Source organism: Amblyomma americanum, chromosome 9 (assembly GCF_052857255.1).
Source record: "Amblyomma americanum isolate KBUSLIRL-KWMA chromosome 9, ASM5285725v1, whole genome shotgun sequence".
Classification (NCBI taxonomy): domain Eukaryota; kingdom Metazoa; phylum Arthropoda; class Arachnida; order Ixodida; family Ixodidae; genus Amblyomma; species Amblyomma americanum.
The window spans coordinates 18,160,570-18,181,760 of record NC_135505.1 but is presented as its reverse complement, the minus strand read 5'-3'; the positions used below and the strand labels follow the sequence as shown (position 1 = coordinate 18,181,760).

Here is a 21,191-nt window from a genome sequence, read left to right as displayed (position 1 = left end):
TAATATTCCTATTTTTTCCTTTATCTGTTCGTTGTTCTCGTGCTTCCGCCACCGTCATTTTTGCTGTGTAAAGGGGAAGTCAGGATCCCTCAAGCTATTTACACAGCTTTTTCGCTTGCCTTCCTCGCAACACTTTATTGCAAAATAAAGTTCAACTTCAACTCCATTCATCCATCCATCCGTCCATTTGTCCATCCATCCGTCCATTTGTCCATCCGTCCGTCCGTCCGTCCGTCCGTCCGTCCATCCATCGATCCATCCATCCATTTATCCATCCATCCATCCATCCGTCTGTCCGTCCGTCCGTCCGTCCATGAATCTGTGCGCAAGCCATGAAAGGAAAGGTTTGGTTTGTTTGTGGGGTTTAACGTCCCCAAGCGGCTCAGGAGGGCTCCGCAAAATTTCAACCGCCTGTGGTTATTTAACGTGTACATACATCGTACAGTACTGACGCCTATAGCATTTCGCCTCGATCAAAACGCGACCGCCGCGGCCGAGATCGAACCTGCGCTTTCAATCGCGCTTTTAGGCCCGTTGCGCCATTCGCCACCTGCAAAAACCTGCTTTCGCGTGATATTTTGTTGTTAGCATTGCTAAACCTGTCATCAATTTCTTTTAATATGGTGGCACATATCACATATCTAATAGAACAGAGCCAGTTGATAGGCTAGGTCATGAAATTGTGTAAAGAAATTTGTACACCATTTAACTGAAGGCGTAGGATTATGTTTGAAACCACTTCAGATTCAGGAGACATTTCTTTTATATTCAACAAATTTGAAAACGCACCTGCAGAAGAAACAATGGCTGGTTGATCTAAAGTGAGGTGAGGCGAAAGCTTTTAGCGTGGTGTTGCTGCTGTGTCACTGATGTGTGGTCAAGATATTGATTGAACACTACACAACTGTTTGCTTCACGACACTTTCACTGATGTTCATTAGCGTGCGCACGCTCGGTTACTGGAGACACCGGGGAGCGTTCAGTCGGCATCCTTCCAGATCGGCGTTCAGGAGGCGTCTGGCAAGATTGCCTGGGGAGCGCTCCTCTCGAGCGATGGTGGCGCCACTCAATGACTTCACACGCATGCGCTGTGGGTTGAAGCGCAGATGCATTGTCTGCTGGCGCCTTGCACATGCGCAGTGCATTATCGTATGCTGAGTTCCCAGTTACGACATAATACAGCAACCACTAGTATTACTTATTAGCTAATTAATAATTGACTGAATATCCAATTAACTATATACTAGTGGACTCATTAAAATTTTCTATTTAACTATGAGCACACTTGTCGGCATAAGTGGAGGAATGCGAAAACAATATTTTCAGGAAAAGAAAGCGTTTTGAGGAAAGGACGCAGTAGCCCTCAGAACTCGAAATCTCGGAGGGCACGTCAACCCCGTTTGATTGACAGCCATAGTGTGACACTTTTCTGTACACATACCCGTAGGCCAATAATGAGTCTATAAAGGCCTTTGCATTAATAGGTACCGCGTCTCAAGGCAAGGGCCAGAAATGGTACCAATCCAATCTGTATTCTTGAAGGTTTAAACTGCCCTCTGGAATAATTTGTAATAAATGAGTGGAGTTGTCTCAGCAGCCAAGTCTAAAAGAAATTCCGATAGGGCAGATCAAGTGCTCGGTAGACCGCGAACAACAATAAGGAGGGGCCCCAGCTGCACAGTCTTAGATATGCTCTCGAGATCATCATGTTTCGATGCAGCAATAGCTTGCATATTACAGCGAAAGCTGTTTTAGGAGGTGAGGAACGAACGCGGGTTAATGACATTCTAGTCGAAATCAAGAGGTAGAAATGGGCTTGGGCAGTGCATGTGATGCGAAGGCAAGACAACCGATGGTCCTTAAGGGTAACGGAGTGGATTCCAAGAGAAGGCAAGCGTAGCAGGGGGCGGCAGAAGGTTAGGTAGGCGGATGAGATTAAGAAGTTCGCAGGCTTAGGGTGGGCGCAGCTGGCAAAGGACCGGTTTAATTGGAGAGATATGGGAGAGGCCTTTGCCCTGCAGGGGGTGTAGTCAGGCTGATGATGATGGTGATGATGATGATGACGACGATGATGATGATGATGTTATAGGGAGCTCAACCAAGACTGCTGAAAATTGTGACCCGTCGCGGGTGCAGTTCGTGCAACTCTTCTTTCTGGAGCGACTAGCACCTGCTAGGAGGATAGGCGAGTTGTGTTGCACCAAGCATTGCAGCACGACGTGGTTTCCTCGATACTCACTCGCCGCGGTGGCTGATGGGTTAGAGTGCTCGGCTACTGAGTCGGAGTACCCGGGACCGAACTCGGCTGCGTAGGCTGCGTTTCGATGGAAGCGAAACGCTAAAAGGTGCCCATGTGCTGTGCTATGCCAGTGCGCGTTAAAGATCCCCAGTTGGCCAAAATTATTCCCGAGCCCTCCACTACGGCACTACCTTTCTCTCTTGTTTAACTCGAACCTTCCTCCATTCCCTTGCGGCGCGGTTGAGGTATCCACCGAGAAGTGATGCAGTTACCGCGCCCTGTGCTCTGCGGTGAAAACTAGGCCACGCACCATTTGGAGCAATAAGATGCGGCGATAGGGTATATATTCCACCATCAGTGGAATATGTTTTTGCTTGGCTTTTTGTTCGAGATTAGGCCCAAATGTTCAAAGCAACACCTACAAGACCCCTGATTATTTGCACCGCGGATTTTTTAAAATACTTAGGATCACGCAGCAGCAAGCAAGTGAAAGACGATTTCACGTAATGTCGGTCAGTTACTGAGCCCGAGTTTAGCGAAAAGGTATGCTTGACTCTGCCATTTCTTTCGTTGAGTGCAGTTTTCAAAAGTGGTGTTGATGTGCGTTAACTTTAATATCTTGTTCTTCTTTTGCACGATTTGTCCACGTACTGCTGCCAGAAACATTAAGTAAGGTTGGCAGTACCTGTAAAATAATAAATAAAAAATAAATAGTACTTCCTGCCCTCGTAAGATATATAAACTCCGAGAATGCAAAGTAGAAGGCCCAGCGACAGGTGGTAAAGGGGTGTAATTTTTAATGTGCGGTTACTCCAGGCTGCCGCAAAACACTCACTTTAATGGTTTGGTTTATGGGGGTTTAACGTCCCAAAGCGACTCAGGCTATGAGAGATGCCGTAGTGAAGGGCTCCGGAAATTTCGACCACCTGGGGTTCTTTAACATGCACTGATTTTAATCACCGTACCAATGGGAGCATACAATTTGGAGCCTGCGCTTCAAGAGGACTGTCCAGGTGCAATCGGGCATGTAGCACGAACGCGCGCCACTTGGCTGAGCGTAGTTGATATGATACTTACAGCGCAGATTCCATTTCTTCGGGCTAGCCTGCAGGGAGGTGGAATTGGTGAACTGTGGCTTACAATGCACACTATTTTCGCTCCTCTGGTCACGCCGAGCATCTTGGACGTGCGATCCGATCGCAAATGAGCAGCAGCTCTGCTGCCTGATATTTTGAGCTCTTTCGTCCTGCGCGTCGAGCAGCCTTGAAAGTGGAGGCGTCGCAATAACTTACAAAGCCTCTCGTCGTAAATTTGGCGCAGTCCAGGCATCGGCGAGACCTGCATATCTTCGCGTCTGCGTTTCGAGGGTATCCGCCTCCCCCCTCCCCTCGTCCACCATCGACCCGGAAGGCTCGCATGTTTTTGTATCTTCGTTTCGGAGCATTCCGGCGTCTTCCCCTGCCCTGCATCCCCGTTAAGTGTGAATTTGGGATAAAAAGGCTGCCTCGGTGAGTAGAACAGAACATCGCGCGTTGCTCTGTGGCTGCTACTGGCCTATTCATGTTGGACTCGCCGACGCCACTGCCAGCCAGGTTCAAACAGGAAGCTCCTTGAATTTGCTTCCCAGGAGAAAGTGAGTTTGAAGTTGAAACATGAGTAAAATTTTATCAGCAACTAAGCAATGGATGTAATGAGGTTAAGAAAGACTACTAAGATAAACAATGTAAAAATTGCGATAAAAATATTGCAAAGTAAAATGCAAAGCAACACAGAAAATATAGCACAAATGATAGAAGTATATAGTGAAATACAGTAGCCAACATACAGACAGAAATGCAATGAATACGGGAGAGAAGACCATATTGCAGACAGTAGTGTAAACCTAGTAGTTTGCAGAATGTAAATGTGGATTACGCAATAGTTGAGTACCTATTGAATATTTCATTTTAACCAGGTAAAACTTCAATTGCATTGTACAAAAATAAACAGTGCTGATTGTTTCATATCCAAATTTAAAAGACTCAACGATACGGTGGCAAATAGAAGGCATCGTCAAGCGTATTAATTTCTCGCCCTTGGTAGTTGGAAGTTAGTGCGTAGAGCGAAACTTGGGACATTGGGGTTTATCTTCATATGTGTAAGAAAGATGTTCATCATGAGTAGAAGACCTTGATGCTGAGCATGAGTTGACGCGTGAGATAGAAGAGCAGCTGGAGCGGCGGGAACTCCACCGCGGGTACAGCATTTCGATAAACTGATCGTGTTAGGAAACAGCCTAGACAGCAACACCACCACCTCTTGATTGTCTGCTGCAGGGGAACACTCCATTCAAAGCAGGAGAAATATCATCGTTTATGTCTTCTTGTAGCGAAGTCTCAGTGATTGCGGCAACATAAAGATGGCCTAGAGGTGGAGCGTCCGCCTCGTGTGCAAGAGGACGGAGGTTAGAATCCTGGTGCCGCGCAATTCTATAGCGGATTTGAAAAAAATAAAAATAAAAATTCGCGTGTCGATGGAATAGCATAACCAGTCCTGAGGTGCGGCCTGATCTCGGTGACCAGAACCGACAACCCACTCGCTCAACAGAACAGGATTTGGCCACCCTGGTGTACTACTTGGCCATAACTTTCTATGAAAAAACCAATTAACCCTCGGCTCTCAGTACCCAGCGGCTGCGGAGCAACTGACCACGTTGGCCGGCAGACCTGTGACGCAGCGGAGGCTGCTAAGAATTTCTGGCTCCGGACAAGCCGCCATTGGAATCTGAACCTGGCAACGTTTAACGCTAGAACTTTGTCTAGTGAGGCTAGCCTAGCAGCGCTGTTTGAGGAACTAGCGGGAAATAAATGGGATGTCATAGGGCGTAGTTAAGTTATGAGGACAGGCAAGGCGTATACAGCACGAAAGGACGGACACATACTGTGCTTTCGCGGATTAGCAGATAGACGAGAACTAGGTGTGGAATTCCTCATTGAAATCAAATCCAGGGTTCGACCGAAACCCGTCTGGTCGGGTATGGTCATGGCGGAAAATCTTCAAGCGCCGACCAATCGTTAAATAGTGTATAGGGTTCCCTGCGCTGATTGTGAGCATGTCTATATCGGTGAAACAGGTGATTTTCGGAAAAGATTGCAGCAGCACCACAATGATGTCAAGAACAAGCGCGTGTCAACAAACGCACTGGCAGATCATGCTATCTCCGAGGGCCATGACATCGTCTGGGACGGCACGAAGATAATCGGAAAAGAAAAGAGCAAGACGACAAGGCTTTACCTAGAATCTTTTTATATTCAGACGACGGCAAACGCGCTTAATCGCAACGAAGGCAATCTACCCCCGATATACTCCCGCTGCTTGCGTCATACCATGAAACCTATATAACTTACCTTCACTCCTGTCTTTCTTCGATTGTGAACAAGACCCCGTAAGCCGGGGCCGAAACGTCATCTTTTTTAACGATTGGTCGGCGCTTGAAGATTTTCCGCCACAAGATTCCTCATTAATCAGGATATAGCTGACAACGTAGAGGAGCTCTATAGTATTAACGAGAAGGTGGCAACTATTGCAATTAGGCTCAATGGGAGGTACAAGCTATAAGTGGTGCAGGCCTACGCGCCTGCACCCAGCCACGATGACCAGACCGTTGAAAGCTTCTATGAAGACGTGGAATCGGAAATGAATAAAGTAAAATCTCAAAACACTCTACTGATGGCCGACTTCAATGCCAAGGTGGGCAAGGAGCAGGCTGGCGGCCACGCGGTAGGCGACTATGGGATAGGTTCTAGAAATAGCAGGGAGAGTTAGTTGAATTCGTGGGTAGAAAAAAAAATTCCGATCATGAATACCTGCTTCCGCAAACGATAGAACAGGAAGAGGACATGGAAGAGCCCCAATGGTTAGATTAAAATTAAATAGACTTCATACTACGCGCTAAACCTGGCATCGTTCAGGATGTGGCCGTCCACGGAAAGGTGCGCTGTAGCGACCACAGAATGGTAAAGTTTCGAATTAGCTTAGACTTGAAGAGGGAACGAAAGAGGGTAGTGAAGAGGAACTCTATTAACGAGTTAGCGGCAAGAGGGAAAATACGGGAATTCAAGATATCGCTGCAGAACAGATATTCGGCTTTAATTGTGAAAGGCTATCGCGATGTTCATACAGTAAACCGTAATCTCACAGCTATCATTACGGAGTGTGCAGTTGAAGTAGGCAGTAGGAGGGTTAGACAGGATACCGGCAAGCTATCTCAGGTGACCAAAGATCTCATCAAAAAACGCCAAAGCTTGAGGGCGTTTAACCCTACCGACAGAATTGAATGGCAGAGCTATCGAAGTTAATAAACGCAATGTAGCCGACATAAGGAAGTTTAATATTGAGAGAATCAAGCATGCTCTGGAGAACGGAGCTACCCTGATGGTACGAGGTATGTATGCGTTAAAAGAGAAGAAGGGCAATGTTATTAGCAATATGGATAAGATAGCTACAGTAGCTGAACATTCTTGCACAAATCTGTGCAGTAGTCAATGTAATCAGAACGGTAATGAGAGAGACAGTAGCGCACAGCAATCCGTCATGCCGCCAGTAACAAAAAGGAAGTAAAGACAGCCTTAAGACCAATGGAAAAGGGAAAAGCAGCTGGGGAGGATCAGGTAACAGTAGATCTGTTGGACTAAATGAGATCGTGCTAGAAAAACTAGCCACCCTGTATACGCAATTCCTTTTGACCTCGACCGTACCAGAAGTTTGGAAGTATGCACACATTATCTTAATTTTTAAGAAAGGAGGTGCCAAGGGCTTGAAACATTACAGACCGATCAACTCACTGTCTCTTGCTTACCAGGTATTTACTAAGGTAATTGCTAATAGATTCAGGGGAACCTTCCACTTTAATCAACCAAATTATCGGGCAGGCTTTCGTAAAGGATATTCCACAATAGATCATATTCACACTATCAATCAGGTGACAGAGAAATGCGCAGAATATAACCAACCTCTACATACAGCCTTCATTGATTACAAGAAAGCATTCGACAGAGAAGGACCTAATGTCAAAATACTGGAAGATATCGTCACCGATAAAATGTCGAAGCACGCAGACCAGGTTTAATGAGACGTGCTGGGCGTGCAAGACCGCAGGGAGCTCAAGCGAGGAAGCAGACGAAAACCTCTAGCCCCTCGAGTGCGCAAGGCATGGCAAGTCCCATCTAAAACAGTTCGGCCGTGGTATGGCGCCACTGGATTGCTTGGTACTGTGGCATTACTCCGCCTCTCTGAAGGGCAACGACTCGGTGCAGCAGGACTGAGAAGCAGGAAGACAATGGACGTCGCATGTGTCTGGCGGCTGGTGTGGACACGCCTGGAGCGCTAGCGGGCGTGGTACGGCTTCATCCGTGCGACATGGACGACTTTGGAGGTCGGCCATCTAGAGGAGCGAACTGTTCCCTGGAGGAGAACCTCATAGTTCACCTCACTGACTTGGCTCGGTACAGTAGCGGCGGCCCTACTCCCGGAGGACGCCATTTTGAGTTTTCCCGACGTGGGGACGTACCTCTGAACTGGCCCGAGTACGACGGGCGGCCGCGCGAACAGAACCGCCTTGGGAATGGTGATCTGGACTGGCGTCGCTGCGAGGTCGGAGACTGACGTTATCAGCCAAGTACTGTTCGATATCCCGTGGTCGTTCACCGTAGCGTGGTCGAAGTGTGTCACGTGAAAACCCCCTTATACCCATTCTGCGGTAGGAAAAGTGGCGGAGGATGTGGCCGGGCTTTCCGCAGTGGTAAGAGAGCGGCCGATTGTTTGGCGTACACCACACGTGTGCTTTGCTCACGGGGGGCCTGGACTCCTGAGGCACGGATGGTACTGCTGAGATTGGGTACTGCTGAGATAGAACAGCAGCGACGGGGAAAAGGCTCGCATCGCTGGCCCGGTATTTCGTAGCGCCTGGCTGTACGTCATAACGGAGGGCGCCGGAAGTGGAGCTGGGGGTGGCTGCACAACTCGTCGGATTTCTTCACGGACCACGTCCGTTTCGGCAGCGACGCTGGCCTGTGGAGCTTCAAAACGAAGTTCCACCAGTTCCTCGCGCACAAGGCTTCTTACAAGTTCCCGAAGCTCTTCGGCGGGCAGCGACGTAGGCGTGTACTGGGAAGCGGCTGCTAGAGTAGCCTGACGTCCGTAGTGCGCGCCCCGTTCCTCCCGAGAGCGCTCGATACCCTTTACCTCCTTGGTGAAGTCCGACGCTGTCCTTGGCGGGTCACGGACCAGTCCCGCAAATAGCTGCTCTTTTACGCCACGCATAAAGTGGCATTGAGGCTTCGGCATAGCAGGGTCGGCCCGATTGGACACTAGCGTCATGTCCTCTATGAACATCGCGACAATCTCATTCGGGTGCTGTGATCTCTAGTGCAGTGCGATTTCAGCTTTCTCTTTTCTATCGCTGCTGGTAAATGTCGCTTGCAGCTCTTGACGAAAAGCCTCCCAGGTGATAAAGGAAGCTTTGTGGTTCTCAAACCACGTTTTCGACGAGTCGTGCAGGGCGAAGTAGACGTTGCGCAACTTGCGCTTGCCGTCCCACTGATTCAAACCCCCCACTCGGTCAAAGCTGGCCAACCAGTCTTCGACGTCCTCGAACCTGTCCCCGTGGAACGGTGGCGGCGACCGAGGTGCGCAGAGGACCAATAGCGGGGCATTCCCGGAATTCTGAGTTGTCTGGCTAGCGGCAGTAGATGTCACGGCCCTTACCGGCGCTGTCAGTTGGCCGAACTCCGGTTCTAGGCCTCGGAGACGGCAGTTCGACTTGTACACGCGTGGAGAACTGGCGTCAAGAGTGTCCTCGCAGTCAGAGTACATGGGACGCTACCCAGCTGCTCCACCAAATATGTCACCGATAAACAGTCGAAGCACACAGACCAGGTTTAATGAGACGTGCTGGGCGTGCAAGACAGCAGGGAGCTCGAGCGAGAAAGACGACAATACCCCAGCCCTTCGAGTGCGCAAGACATGGCAAGTCCCATCTAAATACGGCGCCACTGGATTGATCGGCACTGTGGCAATATATTGTTACGTACTCAGCAGGCACTGAGTGAGTCTGGGGTGTTTATTTAAGAGATTTAGCGACGGGGCGCAGAGCTCAAACCGATCAGACCGACCAGCTTCCTTTTTCTCTACGCTTCTGATCTCCTCTCCTTCGTGGTCTACGCAAAGCACTTTACACTATATATATATATATATATATATATATATATATATATATATATATATATATATATATATATATATATATATATATATAGCAACTGCACAGCTACCATAGTCCTGCATAAAGCCAGCAATAAAGTTCCAGTAAGGAAGGGCGTCAGGCAAGGGGACACGATGTCGCCAATGCTATTCACCGCCTGTTTACAGGAAGCATTCCGAGGCTTGAAATGGGTACAGTGGGGAATAAGAGTAAATGGAGAATACCTAAATAATCCTCGATTCGCTGATGACATTGCCTTACTGAGTCACTCAGAAGGTGAACTGCGAATCATAATCAGTGAGTTAGACAGGCAGAGGAGAACGTATGGTCTAAAAATTGACATGTAGAAAATCAAAGTAATGTTCAACAGCCTACCAAGAGAGCAGCAGTTCACAAATGAAAGTGAGTGGCTGGAAGTGGTAAAGGAATACGTCTACTTAGGGCAGGTAGTGACAGCTGATCTGGATAATGAGAGGGAAATATCTAGAAGGATAAGAATGGGGTGGAGCGCATATGGCAGGTTCTCTCAGATCATGAATGGCAGTTTACCATATCCCTGAAGAGAAAAGCGCACAACAGCTGTATCTTACCGGTACTCACCTACACAGCAAAAACGTGGAGGCTAACGAAAAGGGTTCAGCTTAAGTTACGGACAGTGCAGCGAGTCATGAAAAACAAATATGATGGGTTAAGAGACCGGAAGAGGGCAGAGTTGATGAGGGAAAAATGGGGGTTAGCGACATCCCAGTCAAAATCAAGAGGAACAAAGGGGCTTGGGCAGAGCATGTAATGCGAAGGCAAGATAACCACTAATTCTTAAGGGTAACTGATTAGATTGCAAGAGAAAGTAAGCGTAGTAGGGGGTGGCAGAAGGTTATGTGGGCGGATGAGATTAAGTAGTTTGCGGGAAAAGGGTGGATGCAGCTGGTAAAATACAGAGTTAATTGGAAAAACATAGGGGAGGTCTGTGGCCTGCAGTGAGTGTAGTCAGGCTAATGATGAAAGATTACGACCTAAGATTAGAGCTTCTAGCTCGCCGCATTTATTTACTACACTACGGGCATTAAGATTCAGCAGCCATGATGCCTTATCAATGGCAGTCGGACGTCACTGTGTCCTTAACTGCATTAATGAGCGGAGAGTAGACTAAAGCACAGGTAGCACCGTCCCATGGGCAAATTGCTCCATCCACTTTAAGTTGGTGGTTTTTCAGATTTACCTTCTCTCATTCGTGTTCCTCGTGCCTAACACTAGCTTTAGGAAGTTTTCAGTTCTGAAGGATCTCGCGCGAGTAATTATTGTTAACCGGTATTTTCGTTTGTTTATGCTAGCGTGTTGTGATTTATGAAGCAGGAAGTTTCATAACTTTCAATTTTTTGTCCCTATCCCTCGTTTGCCAATGCAATTATTTCTCAGTTTATTTTGAGGTGATGCACAGCTATTCGTAAATAAGACAAGAAATTTTTGTTTTAGAAGAAGTGTTAGGCAGTATACATCATTTTAAGCCATTCCACCAGATATTCAGGCACCCTCTTCAGACTCTATAATCATGCACATACTCACTACTCTTGGGCCTTATACACTTGGTTTTAATGCTATCATTTGTACACATTTTAGACTGAGTCGACCAAAAACCTTCTGTTTGGCGCTCTTTGGCCTTAGTTGCCCTTGTGCCATAAAAACCTAGCATCATCATCATCATCAAATTTTTGTTTCAGTGCCAGTGCTGTTTCAGCAGTGATGTACAGAAGAACGTATACTATACAGTGGAGTTCGATTGATGTTGGAGGAGCTATCAGTTGTTAACAATAAATTAATTAAAGAAATTAGAGACCTCTGAGTTAAGTCTTATAGAGAGCGTAACTATGAGAATATTTACAACACAGGTTACAGAAATGGTGCTATCCTCATTATTCACTCTCCTGAAAAAAAATGAATTGTCTTCTTAATCATGCCACTATCAAAACCTATCACTAAGCTCCAAAACACCGTGGTGCAGGTAGGGAATCTTGATGGTTTAGGGCGTATATGATAATGATTGGTAGTATATTCCGCTTCACAGATTTACATGTAAAATTTGTTGCCCTTACTCTGCTCTTAATCTTTAACTCGTGTGCTTGCGCAGGAGAGAGCGCAAGGGCTTACGCAAATAGCAAAGTTAATTACCAGTGTGACAATGGCGCATATTCACATACTCATGTTTTATCATGTAATATATTTTTGCAGTTCTCTGATTCAGACTTTGCTCATTGCAGCGAAGGTGACGAATGCGCAATAGCCTAAAAGTTGAACAGCAAAAAAATTTTTCATCATCAGCCTGACTACGCCTTCTGCAGGGCTTAGGCCTCTCCCATGTCTCTCCAATTAACACAGTCCTCTGAAAGCTGCTGCTACCGTATCTATGCAAAGTTCTTAATATCATTCACCCACCCATCTTTCTGCCGCTCCTTGCTACACTTGCGTTATTTTGTAATCCCCTCCGTTACACTTAAGGACCAGCGGTTATCTTGTCATCACATTACATGCCCTGCCCAAGCCCATTTTCACCTGTTGATTTCGACTAGGATGTCACTAACTCGCGTTTGTTCCCTCACTTGCTCTGCCCGCTTCCGGTCTCTTAACGTTACATCCATCATTTTTCTTTCCATAGTTCGCTGCGTTGTCCTTAACTCAAGCTGAACCCTTTTCGTTAGCCTCTTCATTCCTGCCCCGCAGGTGAGTGCCGGTAAGATACAGCTGCTGTATATTTTACTCCTGGGGGATACTGGTAAATTGCAATTCAAGATCTGAGAGAACCTGCCATATGCGCTCCACCCCATTTTTATCCTTCTAGTCATTTCCCTCTCATGATCCGGATCAGCTCTCACTACCTGCCCTAAGTAGACGTATTGCTTCGTGAACTTTCAGGCTCTCGCTGCCAATTCTGAACTGCTGTTCCCTTGCTAGACTGTTGAACATTACTTTTGTTTTGTGCATGTGCATCTTTAGACCCAGCGTTCTGCTCTGCCTGTCTAACTCAATGATCATGATTTGCAGTTAACCTCCCTAGTGACTCTGCAGGGCAATGTCATCAGCCAATCGCAGATTATTTAGGTATTCTCCATTTACTCTTATTCCCAATTGCTCCCAATGGAATACCGCCATGGAATACCTTCTGTAAACACGCGGTGAATAGCATTGGCGAGATCGTGTCTCCTTGCCTGACGCACTTCCTTATTCGAACTTCATTGCTGACTTTATGCAGGACTATGGTAGCTGTGCATTCGTTATAGATATCTATGAGTATTTTCACATATGACTCTTCTAAAGCCCGATTCCGCAATGCCTACTTTACTGCCGGTGCTTCCTCTGAGTGAAATTCTTCTTCGTAATCAGTGAAGACTATATTAAGAGGTTGGTTATATTCTGAGCATTTCTCTATCAGCTGATGGATAGTGTGAATATTATCTATTGTCGAGCATCGCTTACGTGAGCCTGCCTGATCTTTTGGTTTATTGAACCCGGAAAAACCAGACTCCCCCAAGACCGCAGTGATTCTTTTGAAGTTTTTTGTTCGAAACGAATGATCGCTTACAGTAGTGGCATTTGAACCAGTACGTCTGTGCAGACACGCTGGTTAGAGCATTAAAGCTTGGGCTCTTCACTCAGCAGTGAAACACGAATTGTATAGAAATCCTTTAGATGTACTTTTCAAAACCAATTAACAAAACAAGACGAAAATACTCACAACTTGATCATGCGTATAGCAAATGGCCTGTGCATATTGCATTCTGTTTGGCAGTAGCACTCTGCTTGGCAGTAGCCTTCAAGCCGACTCGTGTTTGTGTACCTATCAGATCCCAGACATGCTTGGCAGGAATTTATTTATTTATTTATTTATTTGTGATACCCTCAAGGTACAAAGTACATTTCAGAGGGGAAGGGCAGTTGTTAACAAGAAAAATAAACAAAGCACAATTCATACAAAACTATAGAACAACGGAGGCAGGATAAAAAGAAGTGAGCAAAATGAACACGGAACAGATTAATAAAATAGTTTAAGAACAATACTAATACGTGGGGAACACAACACTCCAATAAAATATAAAAGCGATCATTATGTAATCAGAGTGGTAAGTATTCTTCTAAATTGAGTTGAATCAGTGATGCTAGTTAATGATGCGGGTAGGGAATTCCATTCTTTAGAAGTTAGCGGAAAATATGATTGCGCACATGTCACTGTGTTACAATGAGGCACTGTGACCTTGTGTTGATGATCACGACGGTGAAAAATGAACGGTGCTGGTTGAATCCATCGAGAGCGAAGTTGAAAATTGGAGTAGAAAATCTTATGGAATAGGCAGATGCGGAAGTGCTTACGGCGGGTAGCTAGGGGCAGGAGGTTTAAAGACTTTTTCATTTGGGTGACGCTAGATGTACGATGGTAATTGCCTAAAATGAATCTAGTTGCACGATTCTGGACAGTTTCCAGAACCTGTGTCAGTGAGACCTGTCCAGGGTCCCATATAGATGAAGCGTATTCCATTTGCGGTCGTACGTAGGTCATGTATAATAATGATTTTAATGAAGATGGAGCAAGTGTAAAATTTCTTCGAAGATAACCAAGCGTTTTGTTTGCTTTAGATGCTATATGTTCTATATGAAGTTTCCAGGACAGGGTGTTAGTTATATGTATGCCAAGATACCGGTACGATCTTACGCTTTCAAGGGGATGACTGTGAAGAAAATAAGGAGGACAAGTAGTATTTGAACGTGAAACTCTCATAGATTTGCATTTTTTAATATTTAGTTCCATTTTCCAATTATGACATCAGTCTAGTATGTTATTAAGATCGACCTGGAGAGAGCGAATATCGGAATCGTTAGTTATTTTACGGTAAATCACGCAGTCGTCGGCAAACAAACAAATCCTAGAGTTAACAGTAGCAGGCAGATCATTAATATAAATCAGGAACAGTAAAGGGCCAAGGACAGATCCTTGAGGAACCCCAGAACCAACTGGCACGGTAGAAGAATTAGTGTCATTAGCATGCACAAACTGAAGGCGAGAAAAAAGAAACGCGCGAATCCAGTTCAGAACAGAAGGGTCAATATTTAGAATGTTGAGTTTATATAGAAGTAATGAATGGTTAACTTTATCGAATGCCTTAGCGAAGTCGAGAAATATGCAGTCTGTGGAAAACGCGGAGTCTAAGTAGAAGTGCAGATCATTAGTAAAGGAAAGTAATTGAGTTTCACAGGAGAAACCTTTCCGAAAGCCATGCTGAGTCAGAGAAAAGAAGCTATTATCTTCAAGAAAATTAACATGGTGAGTGAGAATTATATGTTCCATTATTTTGCAGGGTATTGATGTGAGAGATGGGTCGATAGTTAGATGGGTTCTGTTTGTCACCGGCTTTATGTACAGGTATGACCTTAGCAGTTTTCCAGTCCTCGGGTAGTACGCCATCATGGTACGACTGTGAGAATATGCTTTCCAAAATGATAGATGTATATTCAACAGTATTCCGAAGAAATTTGCTATTAATGCCATCGATTCCGCTAGAAGATGTTTGTTTTAAATTATTAATGATCGGTATAATGCCATGAGAGTCAAACACAATTGGATCCATACAGTAGTAGTTACACGATTGGAGTTTGGGATGGTGGCGATCAACGGATGAGGAAGAAAATGACTGGACAAAAGAGTCATTTAGTGAAGTGGCACAAAGATGGTCCGGAATGGGATTTCCAGTTGCTGAAAGTAATGACACTTTGTCGTTAGTGCTAGGTTTTATTATGCTCCAGAAGCGTTTAGGATTAGACTTTAAGATGTTCGGGAGGGTTACATTAAAAAAAGAAAATTTAGTAGTCTTTAGTGCACGGGAATAGGCTAAGGCAGCTGATTTATATGCAGTCCATCGCTCAGGTTTTAATGAATTCCTAGCAGTTCGAAAAAGTCTTCTTTTTGTTAGAAAGGCGGTTTAAATATCGATTATACCATGGAGCTTGGTTATTCGAGTAGACGCGCCGAAGAGGAATATGTCGGTTAATCAATTCAGATCCCTTATTTCGGAACATGCACCAGTTAGTTTCCACCGAGCGCTCGAGGTAATTAGGCAAGAATATGTCTAGAAAAGAGCTCAGTTCATCATTAATAGCAAGAAAATTAGCCTTGTTGTAGTCCCTAATATTTTTGGAGCGGTTTGATGAAGGTACGTGTTCATGAGTTAACGTGAAATGTAATACATCGTGGTCGCTCAGGCCAGGCATATGTATTACAGGTGACGTGCAATCTTCTGCAGTCGTTAATACAAGATCTAGAAGAGAGGATGAATTTTGAGTAACACGTGTGGGTGAAGTGACGATTTGTGTCAAGCCAAAGTCTGCGCAGATGGTGATAAATTGGTTAGTTTCTGCGCTCGGTGGGTTAGAAAAAGGGAACGTGTGTGACCAGATAATGTTGGGATAGTTGAAGTCCCCCAAAAGTAGAATTTGTGCGCTGGGATATCGAACAGTGATTTGATTCAGGCTGTCATGCAAGCTATCACAGAATGACATATCGCTGGAAGGGGAGCGATAGCAAACGCCGATGATCACTTTCCTGAAACCTAAATTCACGCAGCACCACACAAATTCAATATCAGAAACAATTGATATGCAGTGACAATCAAACTGCTCGTCAATTGCGAGCAAAACACCACCACCTGTTCTTTGAGTGCGGTCACTGCGGTAGACAACATATTTTTTTTATCGCAATGAAACAATTCTGAATTAGATATTTTGCTGCTGAGCCACGTTTCAGTTAATGCAATAACATTTGCTTTGAGGTCGTTAATCAAGGTGCATAATTCATCCTTCTTACGAAAAATACTTCGAATGTTAGTATAACAAACACAAAATTCTGATTTCGATGATGTGGCATCTCTTCCCCTCGCGCATTCCTATTTCTTATCCTTATCGGGGAGTAGTTGGCGTCCAGAACGAAGAAATCTAGGTGATGCAGAAGCATTCATCGGTGCAGTATTCGAGGATGCGATTTCAAAAACAATGTCATCTACTTGATTATAACTGTAACATTTTCCATTGACATGCAGTTTCTTATACCCAAGTTTATATGGTTTATGCAGGCTTTTACCGTATTCTCTTAGCTTTTTTTGAATGTTGCGTGTGGCAACGCATAAGTCCTCACTGAGAGCAAAGCCAGTGTCTTTTAACATGGAACATTTTGCGAAAACTGATTCTCTGTGCTTATAGGTAGCAAATTTGACAATAACCGGCCTTGTTTTTCCTTCTACAAACCGACCGATCCTGTGCGCACGTAAAATGCTTTCACTTGCTAAGCTGAGGTTTAGTTTATCGGCAATGACCCCTAAAAATTTCTCTTCAGAATCAGCATACGCTTCACTTTCATCGTCTTTTATTCCGTAAAAAAGCAGATTGTCGCGTCGAGAACGGTCCTCTGCGTCGTCTAATCGGTGGCGCATTGCGCAGGCTTCCAGTTCAAGACGGTTAACTTTATCGCTTAGCTCATTAAAATCGGCCTGCCAATGCTGAAGCATTGAAGTCTGGCCTTCAACAACGTCTAACCGGGTCTTTATGTCGGAAATAGCTTGAAAAGCGATTCTTTGCTGGTCTTTCAGTTCAGTCACCGTCTCGGCTACCGATTTTTGCACTGTTTCCATCCTGATTGAGCGCTCGCTTAAATCTTTGAGTGTATTAAGAATTTCCGCAAGAGTCTGTTTGTCAGGACCCGGATTGCACTCTACGTCCCCACACAAAAGCAATAAAAGTGAACAGAAAGGCTCGAACAAGGCTCCAGGGCATGGAAGCACGACTATAAAGGCATCATCTGACTTAAAGCAGTGGTAAGGTAGTTTGAACTGGTAACTGACCTGCATGAGGAAGAAGAGCGCGCGTGAGCCTCCCATTCTTTCGGTGCTTCCATGCCCTATGAGCGGCGGCTGCGCAGCACATGCTTTTATATGGTGCACAGTGGGGACTGTCGATGATCCTGCGGCTGCGATAGACTGTGGCAGGACGTGATGAGGCAGGAAATGTTGAAGCTGTTCATGTCGGCAAGTTGTCAACCAGTCGCATCCCGGTGGAGCGGCAATACTGGATGCCCCTGAAGCAGAGGCGTTGATGGCGAGCGCGCTCAAAGGATGCACTTGGCCATGGTCCACCCAGGCGGCAGCCGGAAAGAAGAGCAACTGCATGACGAAGAAGAGCGCGCGTGAGCCTCCTATTCTTTCGGTGCTTCCATGCCCTATGAGCGGCGGCTGCGCAGCACATGCTTTTATATGGTGCACAGTGGGGACTGTCAATGATCCTGCGGCTGCGATAGACTGTGGCAGGACGTGATGAGGCAGGAAATGTTGAAGCTGTTCATGTCGGCAAGTTGTCAACCAGTCGCATCCTGGTGGAGCGGCAATGCTGGATGCCCCTGAAGCAGAGGCGTTGATGGCGAGCGCGCTCAAAGGATGCACTTGGCCATGGTCCACCCAGGCGGCAGCCGGAAAGAAGAGCAACTGCATGACGAAGAAGAGCGCGCGTGAGCCTCCCATTCTTTCGGTGCTTCCATGCCCTATCAATGTACAATGTCTGGCTGCTGCATTCAGTTGTATTGACAGCAGCCACCTATTCGTTTAGCTTTGAAACGGCACCTTACGCGCCATCGTCGCTGTGGTGGAGACACCCCGTGTCAAAGGACTTGAAGTGCCGATGACGTGTGGAGGATGTCGTGGAGCACCACGTCATACTGGCCATGAACAATTAATTCTTTTACTGCATGATGACCTCGTTTTCACATTCCTTTCATAAGAGGCAGACATGTAAATAGGAGTGCACTGAAAGCGCGAAACAAACAACTGTCATCAGGAATGTTTGGCGTACGCGCGTACGTAAGCACTGCTGGCTGGTCGACAACGCGAGCAGGTATCCACACTAAGGAGGATTCGTCGCTGCGCCGCAATGTGCCAACTCTGTCCGATCTCGCGGTATGCTGCAATGTAAGTAATGTCGGCGTATCACACGCGAATCGAAAATTCCCAGCACTACCTGCATTTAGCTAATGCATGTGCTGTTATGCACATTTGTAAATTTCAGCTTTTGGCCTGACACTTCCATTCATTTCTAACCTTGATTACGGCGCGTACGGTATGCATCGTAAATTTGTTTAGCTACCTGACAATAGTCACTAGTTGGTGACCGGAAACCATGCCTACTCTCGTGTCCCGTCTCTATGCGCTATTTTGTGATCATGTTCGCTTGCGTAACTAAGTAGCAAAACAAAGAAGTGATTTTTTTTAGTCCTTGGGTATTGTGCTTCCTCAATGAGTTATTTCCTTTTGTGGTTGTGGTGCCTTGATGAGATAGTTTAGGTCTGTTCCGAATTATTCGAGCAGCCTTCACGCTGCCTTTTGTGCTGACAAGCAGTCACGGATGCATGGGTGGCAGCGCTGATAATGCGGAGCACATTCTTCGTCACTATTGGGTGGCTATAGTTTGCCGTTAATTTCATGCTTTGATGACGCTTTGCGCGTTGTTCTGAAAACATTATGCGGGAATATTTTCCTAAACAAAGCACGTGGTAGTACTCTTCCTCTATTTTCTATCTTGGGCTCATAACCCCTTAAGAGTCCCTTTAAGAACTTCGGAGCCACGCAAGAAGTCACTGAGCCCTTCCGTTCGAGCTCCGCGTGTCGTGCGTCTCATTGCATCGTCGCTTCTGCAGGTGGAAATACTGCGAAACGCCATCGAGTACATCGAAGGTCTGGAAGACTTGCTGGAGGCGGCCGATGGCGCGCGGACAGCAAGCCGACTTTTCGGAAGCGCCAAAGCAGTCCATGCCAGGCCGCCGCAGGTAAGCTTTACGGTGTGCACAAAAAAAAAGCTAAGTTTTTTGTTGTGGCGTCGTATGAGTCAGTGCTGTCTCAACGCGTGTGTTCACACGAAGTTTCTTAATATGCATCTTCGACAGCGCGTCGATTGTTTGAGTATCGGTATCGTATTTGTCTTGCGAGTTGTGTGCTTATTATTCCAAAACATAAAACGAAAACCACCTTCCGTGCTTCGCGCGGCCCGCTTGTAGAGCAAATTTCTTGTATAATGCAACAACATGTGCCGTTTCCGCGTGTGTAAATTTTTCCAGTAATATATTCTGAAGTTGTGTCACGAGTTTCAGGTAGGATAGAATGCATTATAAGTTAATGTCGCAAAGGCGGCGAGAGCTTGAAAAAAAGTAGAAATTAATCATTTTGGTGCCGTTCGAGCCCTGTGCTTAAAAGCAGACAGCCAGTATTTGCTATAGAAACTGCATCTGTGAATTAGAAAGGCATCACTTTACAGCTGCGTGGCTTTTTGGGGTTGTTTGTGCATTGTGGATAAACTGCAGCCCAGCAGAAGGCGACGACATAGAAATGGAGGCGAACAGCACGAGGCTAACTTCCAATAATTTTTATTCGTCTAGAGAGCCACATTCAGGCCACAACATGGGACGCTAATACATGTACAAACAGGGTAAACCTCTCAGATGCGCGAGCTTTTTATCGCGTTGGAATGCGGATCGAGTGCTAACACATGTGCGTCCTAACAGAAGTACCTTTTGAGCTTCAGTTATTCCTCTTGTTACTCCATATTTTCTCAAAGAAAGGCGTACAATTCTTAGAGTCACATGAAAGTCTGTGATCGACAACCGATCCTCACCGCCCGTAGCTGACGTTGGGGTCATTTTCAATTAGCCGCTCAATTTTTATTTATTTACTTATTTTTCAAAGACCCACAACGAACATTACATGAGAAGTGGGCTGGCAAAATGGTATTATTTCGAATAATTATGATTCTCAACGCCTAGATTTGCAGTGAACGAATGACGAATGTCGCCACTTCGGATGGAAGGCCATTCCAGTCGCTGGCTGTTGTGAGGAAAAAAAGACTGCTTATACTTTACAGGGCGAGATTTCTTGGTGCGCTTGAAATGCCATCAAAGTTTATGCGCATAAAAGGCGACACGAAGTGAGAACACACAACAGGACGAGTGCAAACAAACCACCAGTTTCTTCAAAAGCTGACAGCTCTGAATATTTATTTTAGTTATTTACAGATACTGTGAGCCTATACAGGCTCATACAGGAGTGGGTCACAAGGCAGACAGTACGAGAGATGTGAGTGATTATTTCAAAAAGCACGCAGAACAAAAAGGCCAATTTTTACGCAGATAATGCTAGGCAACGGTAAAGAAAAAGAAGGAAATGAAAAACTTTCCTGTTCCATTAATAATGGGCGGCAGAGAAAGAAAAGCAAGCTTAAAAACACCGCAAAGAAGACAGTGCAAATCACATAATGCTATGTGAAAGAGGCAACAACAAACAGTTGATTCGACAGCGATCCCTAACAAAAAAACGTTCAAATGCGCAGATGCAAGGAACACAAAACAATAGTAGGTAGACCTGCTCATGAAAAAATGAAGTTACTTTCGAGCAAACCAGCGGAGTCAACATTCACAATCCCTTCTGAAAGACGGTTCCATGCTTCAATGGAAGAAGGAAAAAATTAATATTTAAATGTGTCACACCGTGCAAAGAAAGGCCTGAAGCGCTTAAGATGATTTGTTCGGTCCGAATGTTGGAAAGGTGCCATGATATATTTTGCACTATCTATGTTTATGTGACCGTGATAAAGGACAAAAATAAACTTAACGGCCGCGGCACGTCGTCTTGATATTAGGGTCGG

At 45.6% G+C, this 21,191-nt stretch overlaps 1 protein-coding gene across 1 annotated transcript in view; it reads left to right on the top strand.

Annotated features, from left to right (window-relative positions):
• The window catches only part of nau (myogenic-determination protein nautilus), a 240,917-nt gene that overhangs the window by 44,653 nt on the left and 175,073 nt on the right, over positions 1–21,191 (top strand). Inside the window, exon 3 of the mRNA XM_077637212.1 lies at positions 19,195–19,323. Coding sequence (XP_077493338.1) covers positions 19,195–19,323 — 129 coding nt within the window. The remainder of the gene's footprint in view (positions 1–19,194; positions 19,324–21,191) is intronic.